Source organism: Pezoporus wallicus, unplaced genomic scaffold (genome assembly GCF_028554395.1).
Source record: "Pezoporus wallicus isolate ANWC-B61680 ecotype Strahan unplaced genomic scaffold, APGP_CSIRO_Pwel_v1 scaffold_11491, whole genome shotgun sequence".
Lineage (NCBI taxonomy): Eukaryota > Metazoa > Chordata > Aves > Psittaciformes > Psittacidae > Pezoporus > Pezoporus wallicus.
Window position 1 is genome coordinate 2,137,358 of NW_026642649.1, and position 18,472 is coordinate 2,155,829.

General features: G+C 36.9%; 1 protein-coding gene across 3 annotated transcripts in view; it reads right to left on the reverse strand.

Moving 5' to 3' along the window:
* The window catches only part of FBXL2 (F-box and leucine rich repeat protein 2), a 43,233-nt gene that overhangs the window by 13,994 nt on the left and 10,767 nt on the right, over positions 1 to 18,472 (reverse strand). For 2 of the 3 annotated variants that reach the window (XM_057431395.1, XM_057431396.1), the window contains exons 2-6: positions 16,507 to 16,568; positions 7,867 to 7,921; positions 6,286 to 6,360; positions 2,869 to 2,963; positions 8 to 76 (exon numbers count right to left, since the gene is read on the reverse strand). In XM_057431395.1, the coding sequence (XP_057287378.1) occupies positions 8 to 76; positions 2,869 to 2,963; positions 6,286 to 6,360; positions 7,867 to 7,921; positions 16,507 to 16,568 (356 nt within the window). Of the gene's footprint in view, positions 1 to 7; positions 77 to 2,868; positions 2,964 to 6,285; positions 6,361 to 7,380; positions 7,460 to 7,866; positions 7,922 to 16,506; positions 16,569 to 18,472 lie in introns of those variants that run through there. The other variant, XM_057431397.1, reaches the window with a different exon arrangement.

The following is an 18,472-nucleotide window of genomic DNA, read 5'->3' on the forward strand; positions in this document are numbered from 1 at the left end:
GACTTACCTGTCAGTGATTTTTGTGCACCCATTTAGATTTAAGTGTTCGATGTTTCTACAGTTCTGTGCAAAGGTCCTAAAACAGCAAGAAGCTGGAGTTAATATATACCTCACAAGTTGTAATACAGTCACTAGAGCGCGCTCATGTCCCCTACTGCCTTCCACCTCAGTCAAAAAGCTTAACCTTCAAGCCACAGAGTAATTACAAAGCACACCTCTCATATGTCTGCCTCTTGCTTTTTCCTTTTGTTAATATAAGTATCTGACTTAGATAACTTCTGAAATAAGTGTTGTCCATCTCTCAACTACCACTTAAGCAAGGTGTTTGTCATATATAAGCCAGAACTGATTTGCTTCAAATGCCTTAACTAAAAACATTAAGGGCATAAACAGAAAGGTTTAAATATCACATCAGTTAAATATTAAGCTGCTGGGAAGAGTTTTTGCACATCTCATTACTGAAGTCTTTGTAGGAGCTTGCTCCCACATTAAATGAAAAGGAATGTAACATACTATGCAGAAGTGGGACCTAAGCCTGTCGAACTACCAGTGGAAAGCGCTGTGGACTGCAAATTAGTTATTTATCATCTTAAAAATTAAAATGCATCTGTGTGCACTACTGGGTATGAACTATAAGGATGATTGGAGCTATTATACTGCTAAAAGCCTGTATGTATCATTATACTAATTACCCAGGAGAAACACACAAACTCTCTTTTCATCTGCAGAGTAATATTTACAGCTGCGTTGCATTTCAGAACACTGTTTTTATGCCCATGTTTTCTCCAACTGCATGGATTTTATTGGCAGGGGTGGAGGAAACACACAAAAACAGTTTTGTCTGGAGGCCTGCCGTGGCTAACAGATCCAACTACACACTCAGCTGGTAACAACTTCCTGGCTCTCCAGTGTGGGTTGGAAACAATGGAAAAAAAAAACCAGCAAGCACTTATACTGGTGAGAGTTTCCACTTGAATTCTCAAAACAGCTTTTCCAAAATTCATGTACTGGAGGGAGATTTACAATTGAGACACTGTACACATCACTTGGGAAGATGCTACACTGAAGAAACAGCAAACTTTGCTTTCAAGATTCAGGCATGAGGCATGTCCTGAGAGAGCTGCCACAAACATCCAGTATTTACACGGCCAATACCTACTTCCATGATTGGGTATTTTTAAATAAAATTTGATAGAAGTAGGACAAAGAAAGAAATTAATATCACCCACAAAACTAACGGATCTGGAAACACCACGAGAAGGCTCATAGAAAAAGTCACTTTTAGAATAAGTATCTGAAAATTAATGCCACCTTTCTCCTGCTAATGTTTTGAAAGTCTTAAAGCTGATGCATTTACATTCATTTGTTAATTTCAATATAACCTGCTTTTATTTCAGAGGTGAACCATCTTCTTTTCTGAAGTGCCTTAGACACTACCACCTGCACCAGTTAGTTGTCGCAGACGTACGCGTGAATGCTGGTAACACTCTGGTAGCCAGTCTCAGCTAATACCTGCTGGCATGACTAGCTCTCTCATCCCAACAATGTACACATGCTACACACTGAACTGCTGTATGCTTATTCTAAGTATCTGTTCACTGAGTACACCATTTTTCAAAACATCCCAGCTCCAGCCCTCCCCACCTTCTCAAATGCCATTACTACATGAACTCAGGATTATCTGGTCCTATTCACAACCCTCACTGCAGCCTTCTAGCCTTAGTACCCTTGAAAGTACAATTAGGAGCCTAAACCTAATATGAAAATGGAGTTACTGGGGGGAAATCTGTTACCTACTGTCCTGACTCTTTCTTCCTACACCCTTCTCATTGACTTCCTGCTACCTCCTCCTCACGGTAGCTGTTACCTCTCTCAGATCCTGCCACTCCCCTCTCCTCCAATTCTGGTATTGCCTCCCCTACTGAGGACACAAAAACTGTCTGTGTGAATATTCTGAGAACTTGGAGGAGCATTACTCTGGTTGAAGCTACCTCTTTTTTGACAGCAGTTGCCAGTAATGTGGGAGATGGTAATAATATACACACTTTCCCCTGAGGAAGCAAGACTAACTGGAGGTGGAGACACCACAAAGCAGACAGGGAGATGGCTTAGAGGCAAGGAAAGCTTAGGGGAAATCTTTGGGTCTGAAGCCAAGATGCTTATTTGGGTTGCTAAAGCAACCTAGTGCTCAACTAGTTGCTGGATTAATTTACCCTAGACACAAAACCCAGTGAATTAGACTTACTTCTAAATTTTAGAAAGATCTAAAGGTCACAAGACACTAAATGTCCACTGCTTAACAAAAATCTTTGTGCTTGTATTTTCAGTTTATATACTGTACAAAAGAGGGCCACTGTCTCCATTTGGAGACTCCAGAGACGATCCTGTTGCCTGCCTGTCCTTAAGTTAGAGCCAGAAGAGAATCCAAGGCTTTTCCTGATTTTGCATGCACTAAATTGTATCAGTCTTTATTCTTCCTCCCATTGCTTGGGTCACCTTTTGTCCACACTAGGAGATAAACTAAAAACTGACTGACTAATCTTCATGAAATTAAGTGTTGTAGGACACAAGAGTACAGGTCTGAAAACATTTTAACTGCTTGAAAAAGGAATGATATCAACATAATACTAATGAATAAAAAGACATGTTTCTGAAGATCACAGTTCTCATTTCTTAGTTCATTTTCAGAGAATAATAGTAGCTATACTTCGATCTTAAATGGAAATCTCAGTCACTGTTAAGGTACTCAGTATTCAGTATCCCATTTTGGCCATTAGTCAGTACTCAAATCCAAACAAATGTAACAATAATTGCTTTTGGTCCAGACATTAGGAAATAAGTGCTGTCTCAATCTTGGACTTTACTTACTTTAAGGAGGAGTCTCCAACACCAAGACATCCTCTCAGACTAAGTTGTCTCAGGAACCCACCACACCTTTTCGATATATTTTCCACAACTCGACCCTTAAACAAAATAGAAGGAAGATTTAGTTGAGTTTTATTCTGACGTAACATTCTAACAGAATTAAAAATATGGGCACGAACACCCACCCCAACTCTACCCCACCACAACTACACCTCCTTGAATTTCTTCTGCTGCTTTAAAGAAAAACAGTTGCCTGAGGAGACTTTCCACCCACAGTGAAGTGCCATTCAATGCCATTTTTAGTTCCATCTCCCTTTTTTTCAGTCTATCACACAGGACTCAACTTTTTGTCTCAGCAATAACTACCCATTAAGATTGTTGAAATCATCTTCAAGTTTTTTGTCAGATGTGTAGGGAACCTGAAGAACTGCCCTAGAGGTCGACTGGGAGGCAGGCCCATTCCTCAAGGATCACAGTTACTATTACAGCATCTCGGTTGAAATTAACCACAAAGACGTGCTGAGGCTAGTACATCACTCAACTACAGCCTCTGTACGTCCTGTTTTACAGTTCCTCCTGTAGGGATCTGCCTGAGCCCACCTGCCAGTCTTCAACGTCATATATATTTGGGTGTCTGTGCCTAACACTTGGGAATGACAAAGAATATCACAGGCTTTAGGCCTCGTTATTTGTTCGAAGCTGAAGCACAGTTTACACACAAAACCTCCTACTTGACCCCACATTTGCTATAAAATGCTTTTTATTTACATCCACAAAGCAAATTTTGTTATAAATCAGGGGTCAGCAGAATAGCACAGTACTTCTAATATTCAGTCTGAAAGTAGCACTAGGCAAAAATGTTATTTAAACACCAATAAAAATATACTCATTTTTATATTTATTTAACATTTTTTAAGAAAAATAAGATAGCAAAAAGCAGGTGGTTACTGCAAAAAAATACTAGACATCACATTGTGTCTAATTTTAGGGAGGTAAGGTAAGAGAAACACTGACCATTTAATAAACAGGACTGATACCAAATAGCTAATAGCATCTTTCATTTTCTTTGCTCTCTTTTCTTTTTGTTTCTAAGAAGGAATACTTATACAGTTACAGGTCAATGGATTTTTGTTTGCTCATTGTTCACCTCTGATACCAAAAGTCCTAGTTATCACTATGTGAAAACATTTTCTTATCAGAGCTCATTTCTTAGTCCATAAGCAACATTGTTTATCTTGTATCTCAGAAGAATTTACACCAAAACAAACTGAAAATCACTATACAAACAAAATTATGGATTTTTTAAGGCTTTCTGATTAGACAAAATTCTTTCTCAGCACAGGCCAAATACCTTCACTGTGCAGATAGTATTCAATGATTAACATATAACGGGAGTTCAATCTACATTGCAGAAAAAAGCCAAACCCTATTGCATTATTCAAAGAAAACAGAAGCAGTTTCCCCAAACCCATTTATTTCTTTAAGCATGTAAAAAACCCCAACAAAGAGCATTTTTAAAAAGTCAAATGCATTGAAATGTGTTTAACTTTTGAATAATTCAATGTCACTTAAACCCCTAGATTTTCAAATTACCTCAGCTTACACTTGGTTCCACGTACCAAAAAATCCTACAGCACATTAAATCTCAAGATGATCTTTACGCATCTTCATCATAGAAAATAAACTTTTTTTTTACAGTTCCATCTCCCTCTTTACTCTCTACCACATAAGGTCTTCAATATGGAAGATTTCACAAAACCTGATTTTTCCTTATTTGATAGTCTCAGATCAAGTGCTGCTTGATGCTATGTGAAACATCACCAACCAGTACAATGTCAAACTGAGCAAAAAATTGCTAGATCCAATTAGCAGCTTTTACCTGCCCTAAATCTATAGACAAAAAATCTTACCAAAACAGCTGAAGAAAAAGACAGAGTTCTTAGACACCAGATGTGAGTACCACGTTCAAAACTACCTTGCATAATAACCTTTGGTTTAATGTACTCTTACGAATAAATGTAAGGGGCTTATATTACAAATATACTTAAATATAATATACTGAACTAAATTGCTCCAAACCACTATAGCTTCTTATAGCAAAAGAGGATCATAATTTAATTTCATCCCTTTTCCTGAATCCCGTGGTACAAACACAGCGTCTCAAAGGGCAACACCAATACAGTATCTCGAAGGTACCACGTAAGACAAATGTATCAAAAACATTAAAATCCAATACTGTGTTTCTAAATAGCAGAAAGGTTTCAGACACAGAAAAGGCCTACCAACAGAAGGCCCACAGACCCATGGGGTTTTCTTCATTATCTTAACAAATGAGAAACACAATCTTTTTTAAAAGTAACTGAAAAGATTACATTAAAGCTCCAAGTCTTTGTAGGCACATTTAGATAGAGGCAGATGCCAAAAGTCTTTCTCGTACCTCTGCAAGATCCTCATGTTTAACATCAGTATAGAAGAGGAGTTGGCAATACTTTTTTAAGAGCAGTGAAAAAAATTAGTGCTATATATTACTGTAAAGCTTTAGGAACAGTTTGAACCATGCTTGGCAAAATATACCAAATGAAATCCATCTGGATTTTATTCATGCAACTAAGAAACTATAACATAAAACCCAGAAGCAAATTCATTACTGTATTCTAAATTTGATTTGTATCAAACAACAAATAATAAACCAGTTCAGACTCAATTTAGGAACTGTATTTCACCATGGATTTTTGTCTTAATTTTCTAACGTCCTATTTTATTTTGTTACACACATCTATGATGGCATTAATGCTGATATGTTTTTCTTACAGAAGACAGGACTGCCCTAATCATTTTGTTAAATGCTGAAAAGGACTTTAATCCACATGTACCGGCATTCCAGGCAAGGTCCAAACCTCATAAAGCAAACGTTCATAAAACATAATCAGATACATGCCTAGATTTGATCTGGTGCATAAGTGGTTAAGAAAAGTTGTTCAGCATTTTATTGTGCCAATCTCAAAATCCTACAGGAAAGCGTACAGAGAGCTTTTAGCACTAGATGGCATCCTCACAGAGTGGCTCGACCAGCAACAAAATTGTGTCTGGATGGTGAAACTGATTCAGAGGATCTCACTCCATCCAAACACACCATTTATACTTCTACTTTCTGGAAACGAGCAGCTTTTGAGTTTCAAGAGCCCTGTATGCATATGATATATGCCAATTATGTGATACATAGCTGGCAACCAAAACTGAAACATTCATCCAGTGTTAAAAAAGATAAACACAGAGTTATTATCCATTTGCTCCCTCACAGTCCTATCCTGAACTTCAGCCTTTAAAATGTGACCACAAGCACAGTCTATGTGATACTCAAAATGGGCTATGCTTTTAAACATCACCATAGGAATAGAAAAAAAAACTAAGGACACTAACCTCTATATCCGTTTGAAAGTTGAAGAGGTCTATTCTTTGCCAATTGCTTCCATCCAGAGCTAAAACATTCCATGCCTGCAGAAAACAAACACAGTTCATTTATTACCTCCACCGCCTGCTCCCTTCGCTTTCCTCTCAGCAACTGAAATATAACAAAATATACAATTTCAGGTCAAATTTTTTAAAAGAACTGTAACTGTAGATGTTAGTTGTCATACAATATCAACTAGTTAAAAACACTGAATTTGTGGAAATAAATCTCACATCTCCCAAATGGATTACACTGCAGAAGCTAACTTACGCCAGTAAAACACGTAGGAAAGCAAGAAATTAAAGTACATCCACGGATACAGCAAAGATCTAACCCTGCATTTTAAAAAAACTTCAGTGAATTCTGTCTAATAAATTACTTTTGCTAAATCTGTATGGAGAAAAGTAGCTGCAGGTGAGATTCTGCCCAATAAACCCGTAGTTCCTCAACCTCATTAGTTACTATTCTGAGAAAAACAGAAACCTTTCAGAAAACTGCTGACCTTCCACTGTTAGAACCAGGGCTTTCCTTTACAGGTGCAAAGTTACATGTGCATGCTTGAGAATTTGTCCTTCTCTGTCGAAGCAAAAGTTGCTCAAAGTAAAATAAAGCAAAAAAGCTGGAGAAACATAAATACATTCAAGACCAGAAGAAAAAAATACTGCATCCAACCAACCGGTAGTCCTGAGAGAAAAATACAACTGATTCAATCACTTTGGTTTTCTTCCACTGTTTTGCAGGCTCTACCCGAAGCTTCTAACAAAACCTGATGTTAGCACAAAGCTTACTGACCTTGCAGGTCACAGTGATATGGGTGTAGGAATTAAACAGTTACACAATTCTACATTAAAACAAGCAAACAAAGCAAAACAAACAAAAAACAATAAACCCTGAACAAAATAAAATCCAATCCTCATCAAGAGAGGGAAGAAAAGCACGAAATAAACACGTTCATTCATGTTATATAAGAACACACTTCATTGTACGCACTTGATGTGGGAACAGACTATTCTTCATTTTAATTCAAGAAAAATAATCAACATAAGCTAAACATAAAAGCTTACTTAGCATGCTTTCTCTAGTATCTTCTGCTGCCTTTTTCCTCCATTAGTAGTCCATCTACTTAACACCTTTTTGTACTTGGCAAGCAAGTGATGAATGTACTTCCTAGACACATGGTGCACATTAACTGAACTACATGGAATTTTAAACAGAAAATACATCTGAAAAATAGTGCTATGCAGCCACATGCTTTATAAAAAGCAAGTGCCATCACACCAAACTGGGCTTAATCCTTTCTCCAGATATAGACCATACACAACTAGGTTATCTTTTCCATAGCCTTTAAACAGAACTTCAGTACATAGCAACTAAGACCACATCTGAATGGAAAACTCTTCCTTTATTTTAAGAACCAAATAGACTGAGAGAACTAATGTTTGGAGGCTATTTTTGGACAGGAAGCAGATTGCCCCAAAGCCCATGATTTGTATATAACTAATAGAATAGCATCCCCCAGAAAAACAAAAAACCCCAACAGAAATACACACCTTGGAAACTTGTGCGCATCGACACAAAGTAACTATGTCCAAGAAAGAAAATATTCTAGGAAGAAAGGCAAAGAACAACAATTAGAATGTTTTATTATAAAGTCAGACTAACACACGGACTCACAGCTCTGTAGTTCTATAAAAATGCACTAGTTGCACAAGAAGCAAGTTAAATGCAGTATGAGCATTTTATCAAGTTATTTTGCTGCTCAAGACTTAAGGAATAATATCACATCTATCATCTAAAGACAGTCACAACCAACATATTAGAACCAGCAGGTGTTTCTTCTGAAAATACCTATTTTCTGTTTCCCCCTCCTTACTACCCAAACATAAATGAATGATAAATTATTTTGCTTCTTTTTAATTCAGACAAACTAGCTTATATACCTTTAATTGGGCTGCAATTAAAGAAATAACTCAAACAAATACAAGTGAAGGTTTCAGAGGTTGGAGACTAGTAAGAAATGGAGAAAAACACAGATAAATTCAAGAATCTAAGTACTAACAAAAAGAAAAATTACCCAAACTTCTAAAGGGCTTTCATAGTGACTACCAAGTCTAACAGTTATTTATTTTTTAATTTACTCAACAAGAAACAATTGAAAATTCAGCATTACTATTCTGAGCATGGAACCAATTCCTCAAGGCTGCCAACTCTTAATAGTTTTCTGAAAGAAATTTTTCACTGTCAAAATTAATTTTGCTAAATACCACTTCCAGACAACAATGAAATTGCTTCAAAGGGTGTTCTCAGTGAAGAAAAAAAAATAGCTTAAGCATAAAATACAAATCCTATTCCAAAATAATTCTCTATTACAGAGAGAGATACGAAATAGATGAAAGACATTACTGTGATGCACTTATAAATACAAATACTATAAATATATAAATAATATATATAAATATATAAATCCTGTGATTCACTGTTACCTTCTCGCCAATGAATTTTTTCAGTTATCAGAACAACTAATAGTAATAATAACAATTTCATCTTTTAGTGAGATGTTAACACTGAGGAGTAAACAACAGGTAAAAGATGCTGAATTTACTAATGTAAAATTACTATTTTCCAAGTGGAAATCTCAAGTGAGAGCTCAAAATGGATGCCTACATCTTAAGCGCTGTGAGTTTTAGCTGTGGTAAGAGTCAGCAAATGTAATGGAAGTTAATGGAAGCACTTCTTACATGTAACAGCCTTCCGGATGTTTATTATTATCGCTTTAGATAATTGGTATTCCAATACTCATTAACACATGGAAATACTTTATCTTTTCCACTGCAGAGTAATACCTTGTCTTCAAAAACTATTAGCCATGAAAACAGAAGGCAAGACATTCTCAAAAGCTATGAAACAATTTATAAAAACCTGTTGATAATATTCCTTTTGATAGCATATATTTCTGTCATTTGAACATCCATTCTGAGGTCTGACCATTTCCAAGAAACTTAGCAGCGTTTCATGCAAAAAGGACATACTAATGTGCTCAGCAAAATTGCTGGATTGTTCAGATGAACACTGAAAGTGTTCTCAGCCTTGTAAGAGCAGCATTTATAACAATGCCCCACCATGAACTTGCCAACTAACCCATGACTTGCCAGCACAAGGCAAGTGGCAGGAGATGAATGTCACAGATGATGCTGGAGACCTGCTAAAGCTTCTTGGTTTGTAAAAGCTTCCTCCTAGTACCACTGTATGAGTGTAATCAGGTGGTTATATTTACAGAGGCTGAAGCACAAAAAAGGTCTATATTATTTGTTACAAAGGAAGGTTTGTGACAAACCACATTGTGACACAATACTCTTGCCTGAATGAAGAACATGACACGCTTTAGAAGTGATGTATCTAGTTACACTGAAATATGAAACAACAGAAGAAATTGCAAGATGTCGAAGAGAAAGTATTTCATACTGCCAGACTGAGTTGTCTGGCAGTCTGTCTTCATGTTTGATTGTTTATTGCTGTTAGAAGATCAAAAGTAAATGAAAACCAAATGCAGAACACATGTATTTAGTTTTGCTCCATTCTGTATGAAGTGACTTTTTAAAAAGTCAAAACCAAAAAGTGGTCATTTTATGTTAAAAGGAAAAATACTTTAGTAAGTGTAAACATTCATGATGCTCTCAGTTTTTATTTTTATTCTAAAGAAGAAACTTTCTTGCAAGGTGCTCCAAAATGTCCCCACCAAAATAATATTTGCTGGATTATAATGCATCCTAATCAGAATTATTACTGAATTAAATACTAGGATAGGTAGGAGATGCCAGTAAATTCCAAAGAGTCATTTTGCCAACTTGCTTGAAAGCATTTCTTCCCCATACTTTTCTGTTTACCTTCTATAGTACAGGCTTACATATGCACCACTAAAACACACTTGCTTCTCTACTGCAGTCACACAGAACTACTAGGAAATACTTACCAGTCAGGAAAATTAGCCAACAAGGCACAAGACTGTAAGGTTTAAAGTAATTTAAAGTCTTTTAAAGACTTTAAAGTCTTTAAGAGACTTCAAAGGCAACCAAAAAAACTGAGATGGAGATGGCAACACTGGCATCATCAGTCATCTGTTAGCATTAGACACTGACAGTGTCTGGCACTTAGGGTGAAGAATAATGTCAGCAGGCACTTGTAATTTTAAAAAGTGGAAAAAACTACCAAGACAGACAGGTGATGGTTGTATGGCACTTCTGTCCTCTATGACCATAGCTATGCAGATGGAAGCTAATGCAGCCAGCAGGAGGATTAATTTCCACTTAAGCCTTTGCCATGGAGTACGGGGAAACTGGAAATTAAGTTAATAGATCCACAGGAAAGTTTAGGATCATCTATTCTGATTGCCAGTATCCAGGCTATTCAATTCTCCATAATTATCCTATATGAAGTTCAAGAACGCGAATCCCCTTACAACCAAGCAGAGCTCTTCAAGACTTTCTATCCCTAGACACATACCAGTCTGGACACGAGTTTGGCCTTGCAGGTCTTTCAATGTTAACAGTACCTGCAGTACACATAAGCTTCATGCCAAAGACATAACGGGCAGCACAAGCGCACAGTTCTTCAACTCCCTTATGGTAAGCATGAATTTTACTAAAGCCTAACATCCATAAAAGGATCTATTCTTGATTTGAAAGCCTTCAAGAAATGGAAAACCACCACCTTCTCTGATAGTTTGTTCCACTGCTTAATTACGCTGTTACATTTGTGTTATTTCCAAGGTGAATGTCTGACTTGCAGCTTTAATGCTTTTTTCTATTTTTCTTCACCGAATTAGAGTACATTAGCAGTTAGTACTTTCCCCACACCGAGTTTTAAAGCACTTATCATGTCATCTTTAATGCTTCTTGTTTACAGACTTTGTACTTTAGTTCTTTGAATCTCATTTTCTCTGCACATTCTTCATTTTTCCAGTATGCTTCTTTAAATGTTAGACATCAGAAGCACATGCAGCATTAAAAAAATTAGTATCAACAAAGCTGTACACAGATGTGCAAGTCTGCCAAGCAATTACAGTATCAGAAACAATCAAATTGACATGAGTACATAAACTGCATTCATATAGACTACTATAGAAGCCTTTAAAGAGGGCATTTAATTATACAAACCCTTGAAGTGGGGAAAATTAATTATGTGTGTGCAACGATTCAGGACATGGTTTAGTGGTAGACTTGGCAGTGCCGGGTTAACAGTTGGACTTGATTTTACAGGTTCTTCCAACCTAAGAATATCAATGATTCTGTGATTCTATGTTTGAGATGACAGATTTCTCCCCTACCTCAAAATACACACATTGTTTGTCTGCTTACAGAATTCTTACCAACTAAGAGTAGATCCATATACAAGTTTGTATTTTTCAGTTCTTTGACTCACCAGTTGGTACTTCCTATGGTAAGATATTTTACAGCAACTGTGGGCCATTTAAGTACCTACCATATCTAGCTAAGAAATACCAATGGCATTATAACAATTCCTTGTAACCTTTACTATATTTTTTCTATTTCCCCCACAGTTAAGCACACAGATGGTAAAGCATCACTTCAAACATACCAAATACTATGTTTGAATACACTAATTTTAAGTTTCTGGCAATTTCTGCCCTACAGTAGTAGCAGGCTAAAAGCTGAGCAAAAAGCAGTGTGCAGTACTAAAACCAAAGAACAGAAACATGAAAACATATATAATACTTAATTAGCCAACTCACATGCTGCATATTCTTCTGTACAAGAAAAGCTGCTACTGGAACACAAGTCCTGGGTTCTTCTTCTAATTTAAGGCCCAAAACTTTGCTTATCCTCTCTGAAATCTGATTAAGCAATCAAATTTTTACTCTGATGACTATTATGACCCATAGTACGACTACTATGACCTATTATTATTCCAGTACATGCACCAAGTACATATGGTTTATAGCAGAACTCAGAACAGCTTCTGCATTTGTGGTCCAGCCTACGAAGTTGGTACTTTGAAGGCAGAAGGGAACATAACATGGTTCAAGGGGTCAAAAGGAATAAACATCTTTGTTTCTTTGTTTCTGAAGCTTGCCATTTTTGTGCAAAATCTTGTAGCACAGAAGGTTAGCAGTTAAAACACAAATGAACAACTGTTATCTGTCCTTCTACATGCCAGAAGTACTGGCTATATCCCCATTTTCAAACCTGTACGTTTGAATTCAAACATGTATGTTTTCAAAATTCTCATCAAGCATAAAATAAAAAAAAAAAAAAAAGAAGGAAAGGGTTTTTGGAAGCTGTTGGAAAGTCAGAACATTCTAATATTACATTCACTTCATTTTTTTTGTTCCCAATGCTTTTCAGACTCATATGGTAACTTGAAAAATCCGTTTGTTTTTCCCAGCAATTTACAAGGGGAAAAAAAAAAAGAAAAAAGAAAACTATTCATATTCAAGGCTGTGACATCTTACTGGAACAGCTGTTACTGTTAAAATTGCAACAGTCTCTCTCTGACTTTATTTCTGATCCTTCTGAAATAGATATGGGTTTATTAAGTTTAGACACCAGTGCAAATCCACAACTAATGTCCTGTATAATCATACGATGCTTTTCCATAAACATACAGGCTAAGCAAAGAAAAAACTATAATTGCCTGAAAACATTATTTAAATGACATGATTTATAACATCGTTGCAGGATTCTTACTCAAACATCATACAATTTAGCATTTATTCAACCTTTCACTTCCAGCAATATATAAGAGCAGAGGGGAAAGAGTATTCCTTGCCAACTGGCAAATTAACAGCATTGCAACAGCTAACAGTGATCATTTTTCTTTTAGCATGAACAGTACCACAAATCAAAGCTTTTAGAAGCAGCCTGTTTCTTCCACAAAAATAAAATTACTCCAATATTACAAATAAAAATAAATGCACATAAACCAGAAAAAGTTACAAATTATCTCCTCCCTCTCTCCACTCAAGCTATCCTACCTAACTCAAAGCATAACTGCTCCCTCCAAATGAGGGTCTTCTTCAAAACCACTGCTGTCCATATTAGTCATATATCCTTTTCCTCCTCTGCACAGTCATCTGGGTCTCATTGAGAAGGAACAATAACCTCTGGGTTTGTATCCTAATGAGCTTCTTGCCTGAGAAGCTGAGGGTTTCAGTCGTTTACGTATAAGCATAGTAGAAAATCTGTAGAAAATGTGCAAGAGACACGACACTGCCCTGAAAACCTTGCAATCTAATTCTGGTTGTTAGATAAATAATAAGAATAGTAAGAAAGAGCAAGAACTGCAGTATAAGACCAAGGGCTTACTTTGTTCAATTTTAGAGTATGTAACCGTATCAACAAATGAGTAAAATTTTACAGTGGTGGTATTTTCTAAGTCTACTATCAGAGAAAGGTTTCTCAATTTTAGAGAAAATCTGGATTGCTTGTTATAGTCAGATTACAGATGTTTAAATACTTGATGTAAATAAGAATGCAATACAAGAAACTGTGTTTCCATTTCCAGATATTTGTAACAAAATATCAACCACTCTTTTTCCACATGTCAAACTGTTGTTTGGGGTTTTTTTAGGGATTTTTGTTTTTTAAGAGCTGTAGTGTTTTCCAACAGTTTTCATACATATCTGATATAAGCAAACAACAAACTATGTATTTGATGACACTTTCAATAGTGTATTTACTATTCAGTTCCAGCACTATGAGCAAAATGTTTCCACTGCAACTGGCTTCCTCTCCTTTTAATTAAAAGGTAGACTGCATAGTTAATACAGCAAAAATAATTACAAAATTAATTACACTCAGTGCAGCAATATTTAATCCCTCTTGTCACAACCATATGGCAAGACAATTTTAAACATATTGTAGCACAAGCATAAACTGTTAGGTGTTGAAAGACTTTCAGGCTCTGTCTTGCAAAAGCATTTATGTGCAGAAGCATAAACCAAATTCCACACTGATAATCCTGTAGACAGCCAGGTTCGTGCCCCTAAATTTCCCCAGATATCTATACTCTGCAGGGATGAGAACTCCGACCCCATGTCCCATCATACTACCCTCCAACATACTCTGCCTTTGGCCTTCTGAGTTTGTCTCTGCAGCAGTACAACTTCAAAAGGAAATTTTACAGAGCACCTCTCCCACCCATCCCCTTCCTCGCAGTTCCAAAGCCCTGACAGTCCAAGTCAATACTGTGCGTGTTATAAAACGTGGACTTTATTTCTCCCTGGCTATGGGCGGACCATGACTCGAGTCCCAGCATTCAGCATGAGATCATCATGGTCTTTACTAAGAAAGCTGACTCCCCCAGTTGAATTTCTCAGTCATCTATTCTGGCTACAGCTTTGATCTACTTTGGAATATCACTGTGCAACTGCAAAGAGGACATACGCACGCAAGAACTAGATGGTTGGCTAAATCACTTCTGCGTATGCTTGGTCTGGGCTATTTTATTTTGTCATTCCAACATCAGGAAGTGCTTCAACCATGCAAAGGGTTTCTTTAGACACTGCACAATAGTGTAGTGGCAGTGCCTTCGCAGAATCACTTCCTCAGTTGGTCTAATCCAAGGTAAGCCTATATAGCCCCCAAGTTGTTCTGCAAGAAGTTATCTTGTATTCAAGAGCTAACAGCTAAGTCACTGGTATTGTCCAATTTCTTGCCCATTTTTTTCCCCTGAGTTCTTTAAAATGTCCTTTAAAATGCATATGTTAGAATAAACATACACCTCAATGAAACAATTAAGCTACTCCCTATTTAACATTTTAAAGAATTTACCAAATTTGGCGTTGGAATACACAATTCAGGAAATTGACACCTAGAAGTTAAATGCAGGAATTCTCACAATTCCCAGGAGCAGGGCCCAGCCTGGGAGCTCTGCTCTGGCTGCCCCAGTATTGGCCAGTGTCAGCACCCAGACAGAACTGATGAGAGCGGAGGCTGCAGCACAGAGCTTGGGGTGACAGGACAAGGGGTAATGGGTTCAAACTGAAACGGGAAGTTTAGGTTAGATATAAGGAAGAAGTTCCTTACTGTGAGGGTGGGGAGGCACTGGAATGGGTTGCCCAAGCAAGTCGTGAATGCTCCATCCCTGGCAGCATTCAAGGACAGGTTAGATGGAGTCTTGAGTGACAAGGTTTAGTGTGAGGTGTCCCTGCCCATGGCAGGGGGTTGGAACTAGATGATCTTATGGTACTTTCCAACCCTTTCTATGAGTCTAAAATGCAAACTACCATTATTTGAGACATTCTTCCACTTCAGACTGGATGCAATGACATATATACAAGGTAACCCAAACATCTTAGTGTATTAAGAAGACATCGTTAGCTCAGTTTTGTTAACACCATCACTTAAATCTGTAAATACAGCATTACAAGTGAACGCTTTCCTTTTTTCTTCCCTCCAAGAGAGGCTGTAACAAACTCTATAGGCAGACACAGAAGACACCACTAAGCTGTTTCAGTTCCAGCATTGATGTGATCACATCCAGTTGAGCCGTATCATCATATATGGCAGTTTACACTTTGCCTGAAATCAACTTAAAAAAGATGAGAGTGCAAAGACATCCTTTAGCATCTCAACCATGGGCAGAACTTAACTGATCTTGATGTCATAGCTAACTCCTGCAAAGGTGAGCTACTCACAGTGGCAAGCTGATGAAATTTATGACTAATCAAATTACTACAGTAAGGAAAGTTCTCCTGCTGGTTCTAACTTAGAGTAATGCTAACAGGCAGCACTTTTCTGCAGTGACTTTTTGAAAGCTTTGAACTTGAACTTACATTTTGTTATAACAAAATTCATGACATGAAGACTGTGAATTACATTACAGAAAGGATTACAGGCTCTTCAGACAGATAAAACGTTGTGTAGCGTGGAAGAGCTGACTACTCTGTACACCAAAGCTTTATGGACATTTTACTTCAGTTTTTCTGACATGCAAGGAAAAGATCACTGTTAGATTGCATCTTCCATGGTATAGTATAATTTGAACACATTAAAACAAATCAAGGCTAACCAAAAGACAACAATTTCAACAATTCCAAGAACTAAACGAAGTATGTTACTATTTATTTCAAGACAGATTTAAAAAAGAATAAATAGCACTTGATAGCCTGTAAGCTATCTAAGCAATGCATGATTCTCATGTTTTTACCCCTTAACACACTATAAAGTTACCTTAACAGAAGTTCTTTGGGTAGTTTTTTGTTAATAAGGGCTTCATCATTATTTGAGAAAACCTAAAAACAGAAAGAAAAATCATCACTTAGACCTACAAGACAAAGGCTTTTAGAGAGTCTTTTCACCTTCTATTTAGGTGCTTAATTCTTTTAAATTACTGTTCCCATTTTCAACATGTCAGTTGGCAATACTATAAAATTATTTCAATATATATAACAGGGCCACACTCACACATACACCTGGTATTCCCTAGTGCTAAGATGCAACTGTGCTAAAAATTATGAAGCAACTTGACAGTCATTAAACAAGCGATACGAAGACACATTTTCATAGTATTCTAGGCAACAGCGAAACTTCTAGCAATAGCTAGATACATACAAACACACACTAGTTAGTGTCCTAAAACTGTCCTGTTACAGAAAACAGAAAGGGGACACTTTCCAGTTATTCAGGTCCCTTCTTCATTGCCTGCAGCGTAAATACTTCAGCCCAGGTATGTGAATGTGGATAAAATATAATAATCTAAATTTAAATAATTTACTGCCACAGGTATAACAGCAACTGCTACATAAGCATGGGAAGCACCTCAAAAAATGCTACCAGAAAAACTGAAAATACCTCTCACCCAGAATTTCCTAACAGATCTCCTAAGGAAAAGAAAGTGGAGAGATTGAAAGAAAATGCCAAAGGAAAAAGCAGGTAATACACAGGAAAATGTTTCTGCAAAAGACAAACAGGATTAGTCAACAGATAAATAGATAAGCTACAGAAAGGAGATACTGACAACTTATTGTAAATATGTAGGTTTGAGACATTTTGCCATTGAAAAACAGCAATAAACAAAACAAAGTGAATCAGAATCATGTTTGCGATCAATTCAAGGAATCACAGTATAGACTGGAGAGAGTCAAAGTCACAAACAATCACTTCCCCTGCAAAGAGAAGATCATTAGGTAGTCATCTGCTGTCTACATTACCTGAAACAAAAGCCAGAAGGAGATCCAATATAGCCAAGAACTTCCTGAATGCTAAAAGGTAAACTGGAAGTAATCTTTCGGTCCTCCACTGAGAGTATGCTGTTCCTGACTCAGTGTTATCCCTTGTCCATCCTACCATCACACATTATCACGTACTTGGCAAGTATGCTTTGCTTCTTGGGAAAATAAGGAAAACAAAAAAACCCCACCCAAACAAACAAACAAACAAAAACCCACCAAAAAAAAAAACAAAACAAACCCAAACAAAACCAAAGAAAATCAAAACCCAATTCTAGTCCCTTAAGGAGAAAAACATTCATGGCTTTAAGCAGTTCTACATGGCTGACTGCAGGTTAAGGTTCTGCTTTACATCCCATGCCCATTGCTGTCAGTGTACTGACTTTATGCTGAAATACACTATGCGCACCAACACTATTTTTAGAAGAGGTTGTCTGAACTTAGTAATTCATTGGTTTATGAATTGTCTGCATGTATGCCATTTTAGGATTATATGCTACTCATGCTTTTCATCTTACAGCCTGAAAACAGTATTATATATTGGGATAATTTTTTAGAAGAACAGTCAAAACATAGTCCTGTGTTTACTGCAGCATTCATTTAGAAAAATAAGACATATATGCCATCCTCATAGAACTTAACATCACTAAAAACCGAAGTGAGGAAATACTTCTGCTGCAGAGAAGGAAGTTACCTCTGTGAAAGCACACTAGGTCTACAGTAAAACCAACTAGTGAACTTACATCTTAGTTAATTCTGGCCTAGATTCTGAACATTCAGTATCAGAGACCACTAAAAATCCTCTTTAAACTTAATTATTCTGTAGTTACAGATAATTCCTCTAAGGTTACATCACCTACCATACATTTTCCACTTATGAGCCTGATTATTTTTAAATAAAGCTACTTTGCAGCCTGCTACTGGTTAACACGTGTCATCGTTTTGCCAGTACAAAGGTTATCACCTTT